Source organism: Podarcis vaucheri (assembly GCF_965113315.1).
Source record: "Podarcis vaucheri genome assembly, chromosome: 10".
NCBI classification, from domain to species: domain Eukaryota; kingdom Metazoa; phylum Chordata; class Lepidosauria; order Squamata; family Lacertidae; genus Podarcis; species Podarcis vaucheri.
In genome coordinates this window covers 62,930,979-62,953,795 of record NC_138748.1, presented here as the reverse complement: position 1 = coordinate 62,953,795, position 22,817 = coordinate 62,930,979, and the positions used below count along the sequence as shown (strand labels likewise).

Here is a 22,817-nt window from a genome sequence, read left to right as displayed (position 1 = left end):
GGTTGTACTGTTTTCTGACTGTTGTATTCAGAAAATTACCAGGCGCTGGGATTTGCAAGTCAGGAGAGTGCTTTTGCACTCAGGTAGCAACAGAATTCTGTATCAGATGGACTTTGACCTCCCGCAGCAGGAATCTTCTTACTTGCTTAAATACTGTATAGGATAAATTTTCTTCCAGCGGGTGGAGTTATGTTGTGTTCTTTGTGTTTAGTAAATTCCTGGGAGCTGGAAATGGAAAACTTGTACTGCTCAGTTGCTTGGTTGGGTAAAAGGCTATATATATATATATATATATGCAGGTTTTGGTGTCTTCGGGTGTCTTCCCGTGTAAGAGTCGGGGTGTCTGTGCGACGTTTCGACGAGGTCTCACTCGTCATCTTCAGGCTGGTGCTTTCGGCTTCTTGTTACTGGAACAGAGCCAGTAACAAGAAGCCGAAAGCACCAGCCTGAAGATGACGAGTGAGACCTCGTCGAAACGTCGCACAGACACCCCGACTCTTACACGGGAAGACACCCGAAGACACCAAAACCTGCATTCCTATACCCGTGAAAATCTACGAAAGCATATATATATATATATAAGATGACGAGTGAGACCTCGTCGAAACGTCGCACAGACACCCCGACTCTTACACGGGAAGACACCCGAAGACACCAAAACCTGCATTCCTGTACCCGTGAAAATCTACGAAAGCAAATATATATATATATATATATATATATATATATATATATATATATATATATATGAATGATAATTGATTTGTCTTGTTGATTATTTATAAGCTCAGGTAATGAGCTGCCAATGGTTAAAAGAAATCTTAATCAGAGTAGGCTTTGCTTTTCTATCCAAGAATAAAAAAGGTTTTTAAAAAAACATACTTCTGTGATTTGGTTTGGTTTTTCTTCCTTGGGCCAGTCACTGCCTCTCGGCCTCCCTCGCACGGTTGTCGTGGGGGATTAAATGAGGAGGAGGAAAACCATGTATGCCACCTTGAGCTCCTTGGATATTATCTCACTTATGATATAAATGCAATAAATAAATAACCTACCGCACTGGACGCTTGTGAGGATAAGAGGTGGAGGGGGTGTGCTAATAAGCTGGACTAGCGATCCTTTGCCCTAGAGACCCAGGGCAAGCATGATTTGTAACAATCCAGGGGTAACTAGCTGATGAAGTCAAAGGTAGCTGTGCACCCTTTGCAAGGTTCAGCGAGGGATGGTCTTAAATCAACGGGGTTTGCTTGGAAAACAACTGCCCTGAGAAGTGCAAAAATCGGATGCTTCCCCTCTGCCTCCTGTTTCAGCCACTAGATGTCGCTCCCACCTTCCTCCTCCAAAGCCAGAAGCACAGAATTGCCAGGGGTTTTGATCACATCGCAGCCTCCGGCTCTTTTCACTTACGCATCCCCGCTATAATTTGTGACGCCGATTTGTTAAACGGTTGCAGGCGCGCTCGTCAAAACGACTTGCCAGAATAGTCCCCACGGAGCGATACATATTTTCCCCCTGCTTTCTTTTTAAAATCCTCTGTGGCAGAGGGATTGAATTCTAAGCACGGATAAGCGGCCGCAGGCTGGGGATATTGACATTGCACACATCGTGGCCCGGTAAATGGCTTTCTAAGAGGGGTTGGTCTATCCGTAAGAATGCGCCCGATCTCAGAGGGGCACGATACCTCTCACCTCTAGATGTTGCCGAGTTTTTATTTCCGTCAGCTGCAGTCTGCATAGGCCAGGGTCCGAGATATTGGTCCGTGCTTAGTTAGGCTGTGGAACTCACTCCCACAAGAGCCAGTGTTGGCCATCCACTTGGAAGTGGATCCACTAATTCAGAAGATTAGATGGGGGGAAGGGTTAGGGTTCTCCTTATGTTCTCAATGACAGATGAAGACCAGCAAATATCAGTACAGCCGCAAGTTCCCCATCTCACGGTTTTGCCTTTTTGCAGATATAAACTGGAGTCTTACATTTCTGCGTGTTACATTTCTTTTTTGTATATAATTTTTATTAAATTTTCTGTTTTACAGTTTAAAATACTCATTTAAACATCCTTAAAATATCAGTGACTTCGCTTCTTCTCTTTCCGTGGTTCATTTTGCATATCATAAATCCCTGCATATTTTACAAAAACTAAACCATTCAGGATTCCATTATTGCATCCATCAAAACTTATTTACACTGCTGAATTTATCTTAATGCTGCCAATGTTTTCAAGTGTACACAATTCCCCACCCCCATATATTCAATAAACGTTTTCCAATCTTCTCATTAGCAAAACATGTCTGTCTAGTTCTGCAAACTTGACATTATGGGAAAGTGCCATTTCCCTCCCTTCAATTTGTCAATGCTTGCCAGCGCCGAACAATTTCTCCTTGTGCTGTGACTTTATTTTAACCTCTTAAATGGCTAGTTTCCTGCTTGACAGACTCATTTGCAGTAGGTCTCTTTTATGATTGGGTGGAAATTTGATCCCTGGTATCCCAGGGGACGCGGGTGGCGCTGTGGGTAAAAGCCTCAGCGCCTAGGGCTTGCCGATCGAAAGGTCGGCGGTTCGAATCCCCGCGGCGGGGTGCGCTCCCGCTGCTCGGTCCCAGCGCCTGCCAACCTAGCAGTTCGAAAGCACCCCCGGGGGCAAGTAGATAAATAGGTACCGCTTACCAGCGGGAAGGTAAACGGCGTTCCGTGTGCTGCGCTGGCTCGCCAGATGCAGCTTTGTCACGCTGGCCACGTGACCCGGAAGTGTCTCCGGACAGCGCTGGCCCCCGGCCTATAGATGTGAGATGGGCGCACAAACCCCAGAGTCTGTCAAGACTGGCCCGTTCGGGCAGGGGTACCTTTACCTTTACCTTTTATCCCAGGTCAGAGTCCAGAACTCTAACCACTACACTGCCACTGCCAATACACAAGAAGGCAATATTAGCAGGTGATATCAAAGCCAAACATTTGCAGTGTTGTAAAATCAGAAGGAACGGGAACCCCAGTGACCAACTGGGGACAGACTATTTGGAGGGAGGAGGAGAAAACAGAAAATGGGGGGTAAGTGAAATGGAGTAGAGAGGAGAGGCTTCACATTATGGACAGATAAATTGCAACATTTTCTCACCGTTCCCACATTTACGCTTTCCGTTTTCCTCTTTAGAAGAGACATAATCCTGAAATCTGGAGGATACAAGCCTTTTTAAATATATACAGACCTCCCCAACAAACGTTTCCGTACAGTCGCCAGCTGGTGGCTGGTTGCCATCACAATCAGAACTCATAGACAAGATGTTTTGCCACTTCGCTAAATTTCATTTTCTTGTTAAATGTCTCTTCGAACATCCGGTTCTGTTTGGGAGTGAAATGGTTTTTCCAGTCGCCGACGGCACCTGGAGAATGAGCGATGGGAAAAAAATTAAACTGCGCTCTGTCGCAGAGTCTGACTGCTCACTAAACCCTGTTGCCTCTTCGGCTTCCAATGCCTCGTCCTTCTCCCAGTCTTCTCCCTTCTGACCACTCATAGTCATCCCACCACCGACCCCCTGGCTCTGAGCCTTTTTCCCTTGGGTGTTCCCCGGCTGGTTCCTCTCTCTCTTTCCAACCAATCCCTGTACAGACTGGATTGCTGCAGCTGCGTCCTGCCTTGCCTATCCTACATTGAGCAGTGGGTTGAGCTAGGTGTCTTCCCAACTCTAAACATTTACCGTATTTTTTGCACCATAACACTCACTTTTTTCCTCCTAGAAAGTAAGGGGAAATGTCTGTGCGTGTTATGGAGCGAATGCCTTCGGGTGGTGGTAGGGATCTGCTGCAATCGTGAGCAGAGGATCCATAGTTCCCCTTCCTTCCCTCCTCTGTGGTTACAAAGCATGGATCCACATGGATCCTCAGGATTTTTGCATTGGGCTACTCCAAACTCACTGTCAGATCACATATCTGTGGCCACAGAATGAACCACAAAAATCATATATCCACTATTTCGTTTAGAATATTTTTTTTCTTGTTTTCCTCCTCTAAAAACTACGTGCGTGTGATGGTTGGGTGCGTGTTATAGAGCGAAAAATACGGTATTTATTTTTTGCTCCCTGGTGCATTGTGCTCATTGCTGACTACCTTCCACAGCCCCAAAGGCTCTTGCCATCCCAGCCATGTTGCTGGAGCAAACTTCACCCTGGGACTGAACTTGGGACGTCCTACGTTAAAGGCTTCGCCTCTACCCGTTCCGGCCGAGGTTTTCTTCGGGCTGCCACCCTGTCAACCCTTTCACCTGTTCACGATGTACCCAGCGTATTGCCTTGTTTTCTTCGCTGTGTCTGGCCTCTGTTTGGTTTCAGATAAACCCGGACACTTTGTCCTGCAATACTGGCTGGGTGGATTATACGAGTGTTGGCAAGTGGGAGAGAAGCAGCGAAATTAAGATAAGATAAGGGAGATAAGGGAGATAAAGGAGGAGGACTGGAGTCCTCATTCACCTGGAAAACACAGCCCCTGGGAGTAAACAGAGGATTCTATCTATAGCATCCCACCAGTTGGTTATTCTAGTGCTCCATAGGGCACGGCAAAAGGAAAATTGCTTGGAAACATGGCTATCTATGAGAAACGTGCACCAAATGGCTGGTTTCCATGCAGACATTTATTTATTTATTTATTTATTTATTTATTTAAAATGCAAACGAGCACAGCAGCAATGAAGTGGCCTGAATTTCAGGCTGGAGAAACGAGAGAGTGGGAGAAGCAGAAATGGACCAGTTTTTGCTCAGCCCTCCTCCGACCTCCCCTTACCTTTTCGGAATACCAGCTTCCGGTTGGACGTGAGCGTGCAGACCGTGTGGTTCGGATCGTTCTCCTTCTCCGTGTTGGTTTTCATCTCGCTGAACGAGGATTTCCTGCAGATCTCGTGGATCCTGCTCTCGCTGGTGTTGAGCGCCAGGAAGGCACTGACTTTCTTCACAACCTTTGGGAGGTCCTGGGAGACGCAAAAAGCAGAGGATGGGGTGAACTGCTGCAGGCACCTGCTCCGTTGAAGTGAATGGGGAGCACACAAAACCGTAGCCTTTTTGTGCTTTTCGGCAAAGACTGGGCAGGGCTATGGGTGGGTTTGTGAGGGGCTTTTGAAGTAGGCACAATTTTGCACCTGAATCATGGAAGAACCCGAGGAAGTAATCTGGATTTTGCTAGAATACAATTCCCATCATCCCTGTGCCTTGGCCAAGCTGACTGGGGAATAAAGGGAGCTGGGAGTCCAATAATACCTAGAGGACCACAGATTTCCCACTTCTGTTCTACAGAATTACCAGGAAGGAAGCACTGATGAACTCAGCTAATTCTTGATTGTCATGCCTAAATAAAGATGAGCAGAACAGAAGCTTCCCACCCATCTTCCTGGTACTCAGTCGCCCAAGCTCCGCTGGCAGCATTAACACAGGTGCTACCATGTGTTAAACCACAGAGCCTAGGACTTGCCGATCAGAAGGTCAGCAGTTTGAATCACCACGACGGGGTGAGCTCCCTTTGCTCGGTCCCTGCTCCTGCCCACCTAGCAGTTCGAAAGCACATCAAAGTGCAAGTAGATAAAAAGGTACCGCTCTGGCGGGAAGGTAAACGGTGTTTCCATGCGCTGTTCTGGTTCGCCAGAAGTGGCTTAGTCATGCTGGCCACATGACCCGGAAGCTGGCTCCCTCGGCCAATAAAGCGAGATGAGCGCCGCAACCCCAGAGTCGGTCACGACTGGACCTAATGGTCAGGGGTCCCTTTGCTTTTATTTACCTTGCAAGGACATATGAATGGGGGAACAACTTAACATTCCACATTTATTCCCTCTCAGGATGCCATGTGGGCATTTAATAAAGGAAACCTGGGTTCAAATTCTTACTCGGCCACAAAACTCACTGGGTAACCTTTGGGGCTAACATACCTCGCAAGGTTGTTGTTCAGGTCAAAGTAACAAAAAGGTAAAGGAAAGGACCCCTGGACAGTTAAGTCCAGTCAAAGGTGACTATGGGGTGGACCTTCATCTCGCTTTCAGGCCGAGGGAGCCTGCACTTGTCCACAGACAGCTTTCCGGGTCATGTGGCCAGCATGACTAAACCGCTTCTGGCACAACGGAACACTGTGACGGAGGCCAGGGCGCACGGAAACACTGTTTACCTTCCCGCCGGAGCGGTACCTATTTATCTACTTGCACTTTGACGTGCTTTCGAACTGCTAGGTTGGCAGGAGCTGGGACCGAGCAACGGGAGCTCACCCCGTTGTGCGGATTCGAACCGCCAACCTTCTGTTCAGCAAGACCAAGAGGCTCAGTGGTTTAGACCACAGCGCCACCTGCTCCCAAATTCAGGTCAAAATAGAGGGAGGATCACATATGCTACTCTGATCTTTTTGGGAGGAAAGGTGGGATAAATGTCTTAACTGTTTGCTACCTGAGCATCATAAATTTAACTTTCACAGGAATTTAGGAGTTTGCTTAGTTTAGATTTGCCTTGCTTTTCTCTTCCTACTTGGGAAAAAGGCAGATTTTTCTTTTACCTGTTTCATGTCTTCGTAGAACAAGAACAGAGTGTTTTTGTCATCGGTGTGTTTCTCCCAGCTTAAGACGTGATCAAACCAGGATCCGCAGACAACTAGGAAGGGAGAGCAAAAATGAGATTATTATTGGAGGCATTTGCTGGACCAGCATTCAAATCTCCCACTCAGCCTAACGTACCTCACAGGGCTGTCGTGAACATAAAGTGGGGGAGGGGAGAAAAACGGAGGAAAGGTTGAGTGTAAATGTAATAAAATAAATACATAAATTTCCATGAACTCTGCACAGCCAGAAGGATAGAGTGAAATTCTCATACAGGAGGAAGATAGGCCCTACTAAAGATTATGTAGAGCCACAGTCAAATTTTGGCTTCTTTCAGGCCTCCACCCATTTAGCACCCAGTCAGAGAGGTTGCTGGCATCTGTTTGTCTCGAGAGACAATGGAGTGAACCTCTGAGGGTGAAGTCAAATTGCTGCGTTGTCAGTGTGTATGGAGGTCTTGGGATACCCAGAGGACAAGACTCCCCTCTTGACCTGTGATTCAAAGGAAAGCAGAGCAAGACGTTTGGCACCAGCTTGGCTGCAGAAGTTGATGGAAGGAGGCGTACAAGGCGCCATCCAACCTTCTTAGGGACTCTGCTTAGCCTTTTCTTCTCCCGAAGATATTCCACAAGGCAGTGGATGTTTGGGGTCAGGATTTCCTTCAGCTAGATGAGTTCTCTTCCCAGGTGATGAGCCCCATCTGCCCTTGACTTCCCTCTACGGCACATTCAGAAACTGCCTTCTTGACAATTGGGTTCGCTATTGGTCTCGCCCACTCAATCCATTGGAGAGGAGAGACAGATAAAAATAAAAAGTCTTGTCCTATAGTCTAGGACAAGAGTGGGGAACATGTCACCTTCCAGATGTTGTTGGACTATAATGTTGTTGGACTAATAATGTTGTCTCCAAGCACAATTCAAAGTGTTGGTGCTGACCTTTAAAGCCCTAAACGGCCTCGGCCCAGTATACCTGAAGGAGCGTCTCCACCCCCATTGTTCTGCCCAGACACTGAGGTCCAGCGCCGAGGGCCTTCTGACAGCTCCCTCACTGCGAGAAGTGAGGTTACAGGGAACCAAGCAGAGGGCCTTCTTGGCAGTGGCACCCACCCTGTGGAACGCCCTCCCATCAGATGTCAAAGAGAACAACAACTACCAGACTTTTAGAAGACATTCCCTGTTTAGGGAAGCTTTTAATGTTTAACAGACCACTGTATTTTAATACTTTGTTGGAAGCCGCCCAGGGTGGCTGGGGAGACCCAGCCAGATGGGCGAGGTATAAATAATAAATTATTATTATTATTATTATTATTATTATTATTATTATTATTATTATTATTATTATCATTACCATTATCCATACTGTCTGGGCCAGATTGAAATCATAGCACAGCAACATCTAGAGGCCCAAAGATTCTCCTGCCCTTTACACTTTCTCTGTTGCTGTGAACAATTACCAGTCCTTCAGGCAAGAGTATGGAACCTTCAGCCTTCCAGATGCAATTGGACTACAACTCCCATCATCCCTTACCATTGGCTGGTGCTGATGTGAACTGGAGTTCAGCAGCATCTATAATAATAATATTCTGGGCAGGGGTGCTATTGTTTCTGTTTGTACTTACGGCATGTTTTTTTGTGTTTTTATATTGCAAACCACCCTGTGATCTTCGGGTGAAGGGCAGCATAGGAATTTAATAAATGAAAATAAACATTCCCCAACTCTGCCTTAAATGGACCGGTTGTCTTATCCAGCTAAGTCCATTTATTGCATTTAAGTCAAATCAAGTCCACGATGGTACAAAAAGGAAGAAAGGAAGGCCTCTCAAGTCACACTTCAAATTACTATTTTGATCCTTATCCTACAAATCACAGCGTCAATTTGCGTTCCTTTGTTAATGACCCCAATTCAATTTGTTGCTCGGTTGATCTTTGGATCTCCAGCTTTGTGGGAGCTTTTTGTTCTTTTTCTTTTTATAGCAATGCAGTAAAATGATGTGACCAATGTTTTGATAACAGGAACCAGGGCCTCATGCCCTTGACCCCAGCCGAGGGTTAATGCAGCTGCAATCAGAGTGTCTGCCTTGTGGTCTTCAGAACTTGGATCTGACATTCCAAAATAACCAACCTAAGGTAGGGGGATGGAAATGAGAGCTGGACCATAAAGAAGGCCGATAGCTGAAGAACTGATGCTTTTGAATTATGGTGCTGGAGGAGACTGTTGAGAGTCCCATGGACTGCAAGAAGAACAAACCTATCCATTCTGAAGGAAATCAGCCCTGAGTGCTCACTGGAAGGACAGATCCTGAAGCTGAGGCTCCAATACTTTGGCCACCTCATGAGAAGAGAAGACTCCCTGGAAAAGACCCTGATGTTGGGAAAGATGGAGGGCACAAGGAGAAGGGGACGAGGATGAGATGGTTGGACAATTTTCTCGAAGAGACCAGCATGAGTTTGACCAAACTGCGGTAGACAGTGGAAGACAGGAGTGCCTGGCGTGCTCTGGTCCATGGGGTCACGAAGAGTCGGACACGACTAAACAACAAAAGGTAGGGGGTTTCTACATATACAAGTCCAAAAACCCTCTAAGGACTTGGAGCTTCTGGGGAGCAAGCAGGAAACCGAAGCCAATAATCCAGCTGATGATCTCTTGGGAAAACAGGAGCATAAGGAACCCCTACTGGATCAGGCCAATGGCCCATCTATTCCAGCATCCTGTTCTCACCTTGGCCAACCAGATGCCTGTGGGAAACCAGTTAGCAGGATCTGAGCCCAAGAGCACTCACTCCTCCAGAGGTTTCCAACAACCGGTCTTCAGAAGCGTTTAACTTCCTCTCTCATTGGCAGCAATACAGGCAGCCACCAAGGAGGGGAAATTCGTATTATTTTCACTTGGGGGTTGTCACTATGCACTAGAGTTTGCAAGGTGAGAGAGAGGAAAGGTGCTATTCAGTCTTCTTACCGTCTCCTCTTAAGAACATCTCCAGGAAAACAGGCCAGGAATCAATGGTGGGGAGGTTTGGATTGTCTCTGTAATAATGATACATGGAAACCGCAATGTCTTTTGGGTTTCTGATGATGTAGATAGCCTGCAAATGAAGACAACACGTTAATAAGGTAGTGACATTGAAAGGTGCTCTATGACCAATGGGAAGGCCAATGGGAAGCTGCTCAGTTAGAGTGAATGGGGCTTCGCCCCCACCACCCTCAATGCCCCACCTGCCTGCCTTCTTACAACCAGTCAGGGTGTAGATCTGCCTAACATTGACTATGGAGCCACCGATTTCTGGTCTCCCTAGCACAGGGGTAGGCAACCTGAGGCCCATGGCCCACAAACGGCCCCCGGGGGTCGTTTAACCAGCCCACGAGCAGCCCCCGAACCGAGCCACCTGTTCGATGAGTCCCTGCACGCTGCGCTAAACCAGCACACCTAAGCGAGGTGCGGGGACTCGCTTCCATGGCACCAGAAATCGTGTCTGCGCATGCGCAGATGCTGGAAATCACATTTGCACAGTTGTAGACGCCAGAAATCGTGGGGGTTCACGCGATCCGGCACATGGAGGGATCTCCGCTGGAGTAAACTGGCCCAGGCGAGGTAAACCTTGCAGACCCCTGCCTAGCATCCGCCATATCGGTCCCAAGGCGCACCAGCCACCAGCTAGTGCTCAATATGATCTCTACACATACACACACACACACACACCCCAACCTTGTGTTGTTGGACTACAAGTCCCATTATCCCCAATCAATGACCATACTGGCAGGGGCTGATGGGAGTTGTAGTTCAAAATGTTTCGAGAACACCAGGTTGCCGAAGGCTATACTGACTAGCGGTGAGTTTCGGAGATTTGGAGCTGCCAGGAAATGATCTTGGGACTTTCTGCAAGGCAAAGTGTGAATTCTACCGCTGAGCTACTGTCTTCCCCCCAAATCACAGCAGAGATAAGTTTTATTCAATGCAGACCTGTTGAAAAGATTGATCGTAGCTAAGGGCTCATCCAGACTTGTGCCACAAGTTGTGCGTGCAGGCGCATGCTTCTCAGCGACAGGTCCAAGCATTTGGGGTTTTTCGTCCCACCAAGAAATCCTACTGTTTATCACTGAATTGGAACAAACGTCAATCAGGTTTTTTGCGGGTTTATGTTTGTTCCGATTCAGAAGTAAGCGGCAGGTTTTCCCCAGGGAAAGCAGAGTGACCTGACTCAGACCCTGGAAAGCACAGGCGTGCGCCTACAAATCAGGGCAAAAAATGAAGTATAGCTGAGGCCTTAGTCCTGATCATAGAATCATCGATTCATCAAATTGTAGAGTTGGAAGGGATCATGAGAAACATCTAGTCCAGCGCCTCTGCTTCTCACCTCCACAGCACCCCATTGAATTCTGCCCCATTCCTTCCCAGCAAACATCTAGTCCAGCCCCCAGATCATTCATTTCAATGGGTCTACCCTGAGTAAAAAAGAGACACGGGTGGCACTGTGTGTTAAACCACAGAGCCTAGCTAGGACTTGCCAATCAGAAGGTCGGCAGTTCGAATACCCTCGAACGGGGTGAGCTCCCATTGCTCGGTCCCAGCTCCTGCCAACCTAGCACTTTGAAAGCACAAATAGGTACCACTCCGGCGGGAAGGTAAACGGTGTTTCCGTGCGCTGCTCTGGTTCGCCAGAAGCGGCTTAGTCATGCTGGCCACATGACCCAGAAGCTGTACGCCGGCTCCCTCGGCCAATAAAGCGAGATGAGCACCCCAGAGTCCCTTGAAGAGGCGCAGACCCTGGTTGAGGGCCGAGACCCGAGGAATCTCATTCACTGCTTGGCAGAGTTTGGGGAGGCTTGTAAAAATATCATTTTGAGATCAAGATGCATAACCAGGGCTGCCTACCAGATTTCATTGAGAGGCTCATTCGGGAACCTTTTTTGTAAATTTTATCTCCTCCCCAGTACTTGAAATAATACCCCGTCCATATCTCACCTTACATTGCTTGAGTGTAAAAGCGGGTGGCAGCATGTTGCCATCCAAATGGGTTGGAATGATTCTCTTGCCTGAAAGACGGTCCAGTTGGTCTAGTCTGGAAAGATCTCCAAATTCAATCGGGGATGTTAAAGACACTCTGGGTGCATAGAGGTGCATGAGGATCTCGGCAAGCCAGTGAGTGCCTGCGGGAGAGGAGAAAAGAAAGGGGGGGAAAGCATGAACAATACAGTGGTACCTCGGGTTAAGAACTTAATTCATTCCGGAGCTCCGTTCTTAACCTGAAAGTGTTCTTAACCTGAAGCACCACTTTAGCTAATGGGGCCTCCCGCTGCCGCTACGCCACCGGTACGATTTCTGTTCTCATCCTGAAGCAAAGTTCTTAACCTGAGGTAATATTTCTGGGTTAGCAGAGTCTGTAACCTGAAGCATCTGTAACCTGAAGCGTATGTAACCCGAGGTACCACTGTACCGGCAAAGTGTTGAATATATATGGCTTGATAAACTGGGTGATGGAGGTTATGTACACAGGAGGACCATAAACGGTCTAATTGCCAAGGATAAGAAATAATTGCCTCTAGATTGAGGACAAGGAACCTTAGTGGGTTTATTTTGAAGATGCTCCTCTCTAAAGAGCAATGAAGCTGATGAAACGGATGGGTTTGTTTGACTAGCAACTTTGGATCTGGTTGATTTCATTTCTGAAGAAGAGAAGGGGGAAAATACTGAATGCTGGAATTTGCTCCGCAAGAGAAAGAAGCAAGGTTTTGCAGGCTCTTTGGTTTTTAAAGGGCTCCCTGTGAGTTTACTGATAGTGGGAGCTCATCCTGTCCTAACTGGGAAGGGATATGGTTCCTAAACGCACACACACACACCCTTGGGGCAGGAGGAGAACATTCCTCAAACCGCAGTGGACGTAAGGGTGCTCCTCAAAATTACTGTACAAAAGGAACCTTGCAAGTCACTTGCAATAGCTCAGTACCAACTAGGGAGAGGTAGATCTGTCAGTTTCAGTTTCTATCAGTTTCTCATTTTTCCACTCTTTTGAGTTCAGTTCTCCACATCAATTTGCCATTTGTAAGCCTCACAGCGACTCCACAGCCGTGCCTCTGTTATCTGTGTGGCATGGTGGCTAATTTATTGTCTGGCACAGTTCTGCAGACAGTTTTCCCTTCGTAAAGGTAAAGGTAAAGGTACCCCTGCCCGAACGGGCCAGTCTTGACAGACTCTGGGGTTTGTGCGCCCATCTCACTCAAGAGGCCGGGGGCCAGCGCTGTCCGGAGACACTTCCGGGTCACGTGGCCAGCGTGACATCGCTGCTCTGGTGAGCCAGAGCCGCACACGGAAACGCCGTTTACCTTCCCGCTAGTAAGCGGTCCCTATTTATCTACTTGCACCCGAGGGTGCTTTCGAACTGCTAGGTTGGCAGGTGCTGGGACCGAACAACGGGAGCGCACCCCGCCGCGGGGATTCGAACCGCCGACCTTTCGATCGGCAAGCCCTAGGCGCTGAGGCTTTTACCCACAGCGCCACCCGCGTCTCCCAAGTTTCCCTTCGTATCCCAAGTTAAAAGTAAAGGGACCCCTGACCGTTAGGTCCAGTTGCAGACAACTCTGGGGTTGCGGGGCTCATCTCGCTTTATTGGCCAAGGGAGCTTCCAGGTCATGTGACCAGCATGACTAAGCCGCTTCTGGCGAACCAGAGCAGCGCATGGAAACACCGTTTACCTTCCTGCTGGAGTGGTACCTATTTATCTACTTGCACTTTGATGTGCTTTCGAACTGCTAGGTTGGCAGGAGCAGGGACCGAGCAACTGGAGCTCACCTCATGGCGGGGATTTGAACCTCTGACCTTCTGATCAGCAAGCCCTAGGCTCTGTGGTTTAGACCACAGTGCCACCCGCATCCCAAACATTATCTAAATACTACTGTTTATTAGTTTCTAATATTTGCGAACCCACGGTTATCTTGTGGCAGGATATCGTAGGAAATCTCACAAGATCTCACGCAAGATCTCGCTGAAATCCCACAAGTTCGGGCAGCAGAGGCAGCACACCTTGCCTCATTAGTGAGCAGGAACCTGCTGCCCTGAGGCCTCACTACACCTCATGGTTGGTGTACTCATGCAAACCTGCTTTGCTGAATCTTTTTTTAAAGGTTGTTCCCGCACCTCCAAGACTACTTCAGGGCTAAAAGAAGAATGAACATATATATACTGCCATCAATTTTTCTACCTGGCCTTTAACATGGTATGCTTTTGCCCAGTGTTCCCCAAATTTGGGTCTCCAGCTGTTTTTGGACCACAATTCCCATCATCCATAGCTAGCAGGGCCAGTGGTCAGGGATGGTGGGAACTGTAGTCCAAATACAACTGGAGACCCAAGTTTGGGGAACACTCTTTTAGCCCATCTTACCTAGCATCCTGTTCTCACAGTGGCCAGTGAGATACTTATGGGAAGCTAATAATAATAATAATAATAATAATAATAATAATAATAATAATAGCAAATCCTGAGCGCAATAGCAATCTTTGTACCAGCAATGCTCAGAAACTGGAAAAGCATTGTGTCTCTGACCCAGTGGAAGTAGAGTGTTGTCATCATGGAGTCATTGATTGACTCTATGAACAAAGTTTGTTAATCGCTTCCGACAATTGACAGCGAGGCCAATGACTTGCATGATTAACTCATGAGTCCTTAAAGCTGCCCATTAATGTTTGAGTTGATTAATTGCACACTTACTCAGCAATTAAGTCTTCCAGCTGACTAATCCAGTCATACCAGGGGTTGGGGTGGGGGAGTAAAGTCAAGTTTTTTTCAAAAAAAAACCAAACCTTTCCTAGAGGATTCACAACAAATACAGATTCAATACAAAGGATATTTTGCACATTAACTACCAGCCCTACTGGTCTCGTGATCCCACCATGAGTCGTCAAAAACCAGATCTGATTGGGACATAGGGGGCTACTCTCAAAGACAGCCAGTATTCCTGTAGACAGAACTATACGGGACTATATTATAAGAACTGTAACCTTAAGAACAGGTGTAACAACCTGCATTTTTCCTATTCCCTCCCCATCTCTTTTTCCTCTTGTGCCGTGTATTTTAAATTGTAAGCTTGAGGCGTAGGGACTATCTCGCTATTGATTTTTGAAAGCTGCACTGGGAAGGCTTTTTGGCAAAAGAGCGGCATGTAAATGCTTTAAATAAATAAACAAACAAATGAGACCACCGCAGCTCTTTCCGGTTTAGTTTTGGTATCGCTTCTCTGAGTCAAGCTTTCATGGGGGGCGGTGGCAGAAGAGCAAGCAGTTTATGGGGTACACCCTTAAGATGGATCTCAATCCCACTTTCTCTCTTCTCTGCTTCTCTCTCTCTCTCTCGCTCACACAGAATTTCTTATTCTAGTTAACTAAGCCTGGAATAATAAGGCGTAGATTAGGATTCTTTCCCCATTCCGAATCAAGCGAGACTTTACCAGACTTTGGGTACGAAACCAAAAGGATGTCGTCTTCTCTAGCGTCAAACGTGTCCAGGGATTTTAAGAGCTCGGGCGAAGTCCTGATGGTGAAAGTGATGCCATTGAAAGTGTGCATGAGATCGTCTTCACTGCGCGACGACATCTGGTATCTTGTGGGTGGTCTCAGTCAAACTGGATGCTTCTTCCCAAACCAGGAGAGAAGGAAACCTCTGGCCAGCCGGGTGATTATTAGCAGCGACTGAGAAAGAAAGGAGCTGGAAAAGACCCATTTATGCACTTTGTAACATCTCGAAGAGGCATTTGGGGGCTTATCTTTATGGATTACAATAAATGCAAAGGAACAGAAAGGTTATCCAGATAAACAGCAAATCCGGGAGGTGGTTCACTGAAACTTGGCTTCTGGCACAGAAATGAGCGAAAACGCAACAGTGGAAAATAACCAGGATTGTAATTGCACAAATGATTGCGGTGCACTCATTAACAAATGGGGCTCTTGGTGTGAGTGGCATGTTGTCTCAGGAGGTTAATGAGTTCCTAATGAGCGTGTGTGTGTCCTTAATAGCACCATAGCTCTGTAGAAATGCACTGTGTTCTCTCCCGTCACAGTAAATCCTGAAGGAGGAAATTAAGTTGGAGAATTTGCGGTGCCCAGCGGCAAGCGCACTCTCCTGCAGGGTCGTAGCTCAGTGGCACAGCACCTGCTTTTGGTAGGCAGGTCCCAGGCTCAGCCCCCAGCATCTCCAAGCCTGGAGAGATGCTGCCAGTCAGTGCAGACAGTATGGAGCTAGATGGACCCAATGGAGTCAATACGAAGTATTTTCCTAATTTCAAAGGATGTAATTGCTGCCCAGGATAGCATTGAGGGCAGATCTCAATGAAAAAAATAAGCAGCGTAGATAACTGAAACTGCCAATTTTGCCCATCCCTAGTCAGCGAGGATAGGAGCCTACGCTCCAACAATTCTCTGATGAAAAGAAGGATGTCCTATTCTATTATTATTATTATTATTATTATTATTATTATTATTATTATTATTATTATGTCCATCTGACTGAGTTGCCCCAGCTACTCTGGGCAGCTTCCAATATATATACAGTGGTACCTGAACAAAACGTAAGACATGACTGCGCATCCGCGGGTTGCATTTCGCCGCTTCCGCGCATGCCGTGACATCATTTTGACGGTCTGCGCATGCGCGAGCGGTGAAATCCGGAAGTAATGTGCTCCGTTACTTCCGGGTCTCGCAGAGCGCAATCTGAAAATACCGTATTTTTTGCTCTCTAAGACTCACTTTTCCCCTCCTAAAAAGTAAGGGGAAATGTGTGTGCATCTTATGGAGCAAATGCAGGCTGCGCAGCTATCTCTGAAGCCAGAAGAGCAAGAGGGATCGGTACGCACCAATCCCTCTTGCTCTCCTGGCTTCGAGGATAGCCCCGCAAAGCCTCTTGAGGGCAGCTGGAGCGCTCCTGCCTCTTTGCTCCGGAGGCTTTGCATTGCTTTCTTGTTTCTTGTTTTCCTTCTCAAAAAACTAGGTGTGTCTTATGGTTACTTATCCTGAAGTGTAGCACTGTGGGTTAAACCACAGAGCCTAGGACTTGCCGATCAGAAGGTCAGCGGTTCGAATCCCTGCAACAGGGTGAGCTCCCGTTGCTCGGTCCCTGCTCCTGCCAACCTAGCAGTCCGAAAGCACGTCAAAGTGCAAATACATAAATAGGTACTGCTCCAGCGGGAAGGTAAACGGCGTTTCCGTGCGCCGCTCTGGTTCGCCAGAAGCGGCTTAGTCATGCTGGCCACATGACCTGGAAGCTGTACACCGGCTCCCTCAGCCAATAAAGCGAGATGAGCGTCGGTCATGACTGGACCTAATGGTCAGGGGTCCCTTTACCTTTACATGACTGTAAAAACATAATAAAACACTAAACATTTTAAAACTTCCCTATACAAGGCTGCCTTCATATAGCTCGGGGGTCAGATAACTCCACAGGGACTTCCTACCATCTCCTCCAACACTTCTCCGATGAAAATAGGGATGTCCTAAGGAAAAGCGGGACATTCTGGGATCAAATCAGAAACCAGGATGATTTCTGTAAATTCAGGACTATCCCTGGAAAATAGGGACACTTGGAGAGTCTGAAGCACAACCTTTTAAGCAGTGCTATTTCTCTAGAAAAAGAAGTGCCAGAACTCACCACGAATACCTCTCTTGTTAGAATGGCAATGGTGCCCACCTGAGAGGCGTGGGAACTGAGTTCCAGCTGAAAAAAAAAGCCCTGCTTTTAAGCCTACATTTCCTGGCATTTGCCCTGCAATTCCTCTCTTCCCTTCCAGTGAAGCAGGTTTTTGGTGCCAAATTCTGGGGCCCCCAGAAGGTAAGGTAATCTTAGAAGTTGGGGCCAACGTCAAAAAGTTGGAGAAAGACTGATGGAAGGGCATTCAGTTCAATGAGATGTCTTCATCCTAATCAGACACTTGCTAATCTGCAATACTGCAATCATGCCACCGTGTTCCCATTAGTTTTGCATAATGTACTAAACGGAGGAGGAAATATGTGGGAAGTCCGAGATAAAGAACAGTAGCTTTACAATGCCAGGGCAATTTCATGTCTGGATTCAGGTGAATTCCATAAACTCCTCTTTCAGGAAGAAGGAGATGAATTGTGTCCCTAAAACTGCACTAGGCCAGAATTTCTCAAATCTTAAGTTGTGGGTGAACATATCAGACGACACAGTGATTCTTCAAACAGCTCTTGTTTATTCACAGGCCAGAACAGAACTGAACTGAAGGGTTCAGCCAGCCTGCTTATATAGAGCTCCACTACAATGCAACTGTAACCATTTTCTGTAACTATCCAATCACTGAACGTCACTTTCAATCCCCTATTTGCATATGTGGACCTGAGTGAAAACAATCTACAGTATCCCCCTGCTGGCCCAGGGTGAGAACTTCAGTACATAACCCCAAACCTTTGATATTGAGCCGTGCTTTAAAATAAATAAATAAATTGTAAGTATGCACCACTCTTATACCCAAGACATTTTAAAATAAAATGGAGAGTCTCCATAAAAGCAGAATTGGGGAACGTTCAAGACAACTCCTATGGAGGGCAAATCCCTTGTAGGGGTTCAAGTATGGAGGTTTACATCAAATTCCCAATCAACCAGATTTTATTACAGGAAAGAGTCCAAAGAGTCTGCAAGAGTGTTTCCATCAGGACAAAATTATATAGACAAATATACAGCATCTTTCCCAAAGGACCAGAGGAAACTGTTCATGGACGCGACAACAGCCGCTCGGATGTTACTAGCCCAGAGATCAAAGGAGGAAACAACCCAGACCAGAGAAGAATGGCAAACCAAGTTGATGGACTATGCTGAAATGGCAAAACTAACTGGGAAGCTCAGCAACCAAGAAGACAAGAAATTTCAAAAAGAATGGGAAATGCTTATAACGTATATACAAAATTATTGTAAACAGGTCAAAACATTAGCAGGATTTTAAACACACTTGTAATGTAACATAATGTATAGATAACCTTTGTTGTTGTTTAGTCGTTTAGTCGTGTCCGACTCTTCGTGACCCCATGGACCAGAGCACGCCAGGCACTCCTGTCTTCCACTGCCTCCCGCAGGATGGTCAAACTCATGCTGGTAGCTTCGAGAACAGTATCCAGCCATCTCGTCCTCTGTCGTCCCCTTCTCCTTGTGCCCTCCATCTTTCCCAACATCAGGGTATTTTCCAAGGAGTCTTCTCTTCTCATGAAGTGGCCAAAGTATTGGAGCCTCAGCTTCACGATCTGTCCTTCCAGTGAGCACTCAGGGCTGATTTCCTTAAGAATGGGTAGGTTGGATCTTCTTGCAGTCCATGGGACTTTCAAGAGTCTCCTCCAGGACCATAATTCAAAAGCATCAATTCTTCAGCAATTAGCCTTCTTTACGGTCCAGCTCTCACTTCCATACATCACTACTGGGAAAACCATAGCTTTAACTATACGGACCTTTGTTGGCAAGGTGATGTCTCTGCTTTTTAAGATGCTGTCTAGGTTTGTCATTGCTCTAAAAAACAACAGCTGGAGAAGCATTGATATGCAATTGAAAATAGGATCAATGGGACCCATGGAAGGGATGGGGGGAAGTCAGGAGAGGTAGTGGACTTTCTTCCACTGGAGGTTTTTAAGCAAAGGTTGGCTGGCCATCCGTTATGGATGCTTTAGTTCAGATTTCTACATTGCAGGGGGTTGGACTAGATGCCCCTGGGTCCCCCTTCCAACTCCACAATTCCGCAATTCTATATACTCAGTCATTGCCTCTCTTCTTTTATTTTATTAAATTTTTCAAGAAATAGAAATTAAACAAAGAACAATACATAACACTGTAAACACACTTATGTACATATTTTCCAAAATGAAAACGAATAAAAAAAGAAAGAAAGGAAAGGAAAAATAGAAGATATAAAGAAAAAAAGAAAAAAATCATAACCTGGAATATTACCAAATTCTTGCTTCAAATACTGCAATATCTAAATCTTAGTTAACATATTATAAATGCCTCTTACGGCATTGCTCAGGTCTCTGAATGAGTGTCTGTTCTGAGGGTGCTGTTAACCTGCGCAACTCGAGAGTGCTGGAACTCATTGCTTTTTGAACAGTGGCCCTGAGTTGTCCTTGCCATCTGAAGTAATGGAGTTACAAAACAAACCCTCTGCTTTGGCAATCCTGTGGCTGGGTATTTAGTGCTAGGAGGAAGAAGTAGCTGGTGCCTAGCTCAGCAGCAGATAATCTTCATTGCATGCAGAGGATCCCGGGATCAACTCCCAGTTCCTCCAGGTAGGGTTGGGAGAAATACCCTCCCTGAAATCCTGCAGTGATCTTGCACCTTTGACGCAATGCTGAACTGGATAGGCCAATGTTTCTGACTCCTTATGTGGCAGCTTCCTGAGGTTTTCCCCATCCTGAACGGAGCCTTCCTGAAGCCAAGGCCTGTGCTGTTAACTACATGGGAGTGTTTAAGGGCAAACAGCAGAGTAAATGCTTTAATGGCTGGCACTGAGTGTGCTATTATGATCCATTTTCATGGCCTGGCATGCCGCTGGCAAGCGGGAGGTGTTTTTCCTTTGTACAACCGAGGAATTAGGAGGCATTGAAAGGTTGCGAGAGCATACGAGGTTCGGCTTTTATTTCTTTTCAGCCAGTCGATGCTAAAACACATGCCACCTCGCTGGGATGGGGCTGCCTGAGGTACTGAATGAATAGTTTCAAGGGGGGTGGATTTAAGTGCATGAGGCAATTACGGAATGAGTCACTTTTGCAGCAACTTCTCTCTCAAAGAGCTCTTGAGAAGCAGATCAGTAGGAGGTTTGCGCTGTGCCACCCCACTCCTCAAAACTCCATGGGGTGAAAGGAGGCGCAATTTGTCTTGACTGAAAGGACTGTTACACTACCGCATCGAGCAAAGCGGCTGATCCCACAGGGAAGGAAAATTACGTACAAGAGTCCATTGGTCCCTGCATTGCAGGGGGTCAACTTTTCTTACTCTGCTTTTCCGCCCAACCCCTGCAAAGCAAAAACCCAAATCCATCAAAACTCCTTTGGGGAAGGTTCTCAGGCAGGGTGGAAGGAGAAAGAACTTGCCCATGTGAAGACCACCTGGTGGAAACCCTTACACATATGCTTCTTCATTGTAAACTATATGCTGATCTCCATCAGCAATTTCTAGATCAACTCTGTATCCCCAAATGAAAACCAGAGCTGGAGGTCACACATTTTCTATTACTGGGGAATGATCAGGAGCTCACCAAGTTACAGTCATGTCTTGGGTTGAATGCGCTTCGGGTTGAGCATGTTCAGAGCTCACCTAGAGTACTGTGTCCAGTTCTGGGCACCACAGTTCAAGAAGGACACTGACAAACTGGAACGTGTCCAGAGGAGGGCAACCAAAATGGTCAAAGGCCTGGAAACGATGCCTTATGAGGAACGGCTAAGGGAGCTGGGCATGTTTAGCCTGGAGAAGAGGAGGTTAAGGGGTGATATGATAGCCATGTTCAAATATATTAAAGGATGTCACATAGAGGAGGGAGAAAGGTTGTTTTCTGCTGCTCCAGAGAAGCGGACACGGAGCAATGGATCCAAACTACAAGAAAGAAGATTCCACCTAAACATTAGGAAGAACTTCCTGACAGTAAGAGCTGTTCGACAGTGGAATTTGCTGCCAAGGAGTGTGGTGGGGTCTCCTACTTTGGAGGTCTTTAAGCAGAGGCTTGACAACCATATGTCAGGAGTGCTCTGATGGTGTTTCCTGCTTGGCAGGGGGTTGGACTCGATGGCCCTTGTGGTCTCTTCCAACTCTATGATTCTATGATTCTATGAGTTGCGCTCCGTGGAAACCCGGAAGTAACGGAGCGCGTTACTTCCGGGTTTCGCCGCTTGCGCATGCACAGACCAAGGCAGAATAGAACAGTACTATTACTTCCCTTGCTCTGGACTGTTGATGGACCCTAGAATAGTATTAGCCTTTTTCACTGCTGCATCGCACTGACTCACAGCTTGTCACGGCTAAAAATTGGCCGCTGTTTCTTTAATGCTAAAAGAACTGAGTCAGCATGAGTCAGCAACCTACAATGACTCATGCAACCTTTCACCAAATTGTACCTGTATATATAGAGTGGTTAATGTTAGTGTGGTGTTGGTTGGTTGTATGGTAGAAAGCTGGTTGCGTTTGGTGTGTGTTCAAAGCTGTCGGTTGTGGTTGGAGAAGGAGACTTTTTAAGAATAAAAGCAGCATTCTGCAAAGTACTCTTTCTTACGGACTCTTTGTGCCAACTAAGGTCTGAGGACTAGGCAAAGGAGTGACAAGGAGGTCAGAACTTTTTCTTTTACAAACACTGACACAGCTTATGGTCAAATTCATTTGAATTATTTTCTTTAAGGTTTGCATATCTAAAAAAATGCAAGTTCCCTGCTCTCCTGGCACACATTCTGGAAACTGGGCAAACTGTATTTCAATGCTCCTCCCGGCCTGTGGATTGCACCCCCATTTCACATACTTCAAATGGTCAACGGTTCATTGTTTCCATCAACAAACAGGCAACATTTCCCATATATATATAAATTTTAAATAGGATGAGGTGCTACAGGTTTACCCAAGGAGATGCATGATGTCTCAGACCAGATCAGACTCTGAAATCCAAACTGTTGGAAGTCTATATGTGAAACTAAAATGTAGGCAGCTGAGATTCATCCCACTGTTGAAGGAAGCTGGCACTTAGAGAGAGTTGCATAAATACATCAGAAAGAGTTCTGTGTCATCAAACACAGAGAGATGATTGAAAATGCATCCTTCTTGCTATATCAACATTATTTAAATGATCGCATATTTTAATCACTTCTCCACTTACATTTGCCTTTTCTTTTTGAAAAAGCTTTGCAATGCCTCAAGGCCTTGAAAGATGCTCTTGAAAGAAATATCATTCTGTCAGACCAGTAGTGATTCATATGTGGTGGGGAAGCAGCTGGAAATGATTGTTCTCGGCGTTGATATATCGATTGAGCCCAATGAGCATGAAGCGATGGTCCACAAGCAAAAAACAGAGTCATAAGTGAGTGAAAACAGACCGCAGCATCATTTTCTACAAATGTTTACAGCCCTAGTCCAGGTTGGCAAAAGGTAGGGCAGACAGCCCATCAGATACCACCCATCACCCCTCCTCCACCGCCCACTGGCTGGGGATCCACACAGGAGTTGTCAGAAATGGAAAATGCCTGAATGTGTGTTGCTAACATGGGGGATTTTCCACGGCACCATACCAAGAGCTCTCTAAGCTCTAACTGGTTGATAATTT

General features: G+C 46.5%; 1 protein-coding gene across 1 annotated transcript; it reads right to left on the bottom strand.

Annotated features, from left to right (window-relative positions):
* Positions 1-2,853: 2,853 nt before the first annotated feature.
* On the bottom strand, positions 2,854-15,247 carry LOC309541421 (sulfotransferase 6B1-like). The gene is made up of 6 exons (XM_082239267.1): positions 14,982-15,247; positions 11,506-11,690; positions 9,502-9,628; positions 6,507-6,601; positions 4,764-4,947; positions 2,854-3,370 (listed from the first exon to the last, which is right to left on the bottom strand). The coding sequence occupies exons 1-6, from the start codon at positions 15,124-15,126 to the stop codon at positions 3,252-3,254; spliced, it is 855 nt and encodes a 284-aa protein (XP_082095393.1). The 5' UTR covers positions 15,127-15,247; the 3' UTR covers positions 2,854-3,251.
* Positions 15,248-22,817: the final 7,570 nt, after the last annotated feature.

Bases quoted from the DNA above. Each gene is read 5' to 3' on its own strand.
- LOC309541421 (XM_082239267.1), bottom strand. From the start codon at position 15,126: ATGTCGTCGCGCAGTGAAGACGATCTCATGCACACTTTCAATGGCATC. The intron at 11,691-14,981 runs GTAAAGTCTCGC...CCTCTCCCGCAG, and splicing joins GGTTTCGTACCCAAAGTCTG to GCACTCACTGGCTTGCCGAG. The intron at 6,602-9,501 runs GTAAGAAGACTG...CTCCCTTCCTAG, and splicing joins GATGTTCTTAAGAGGAGACG to TTGTCTGCGGATCCTGGTTT.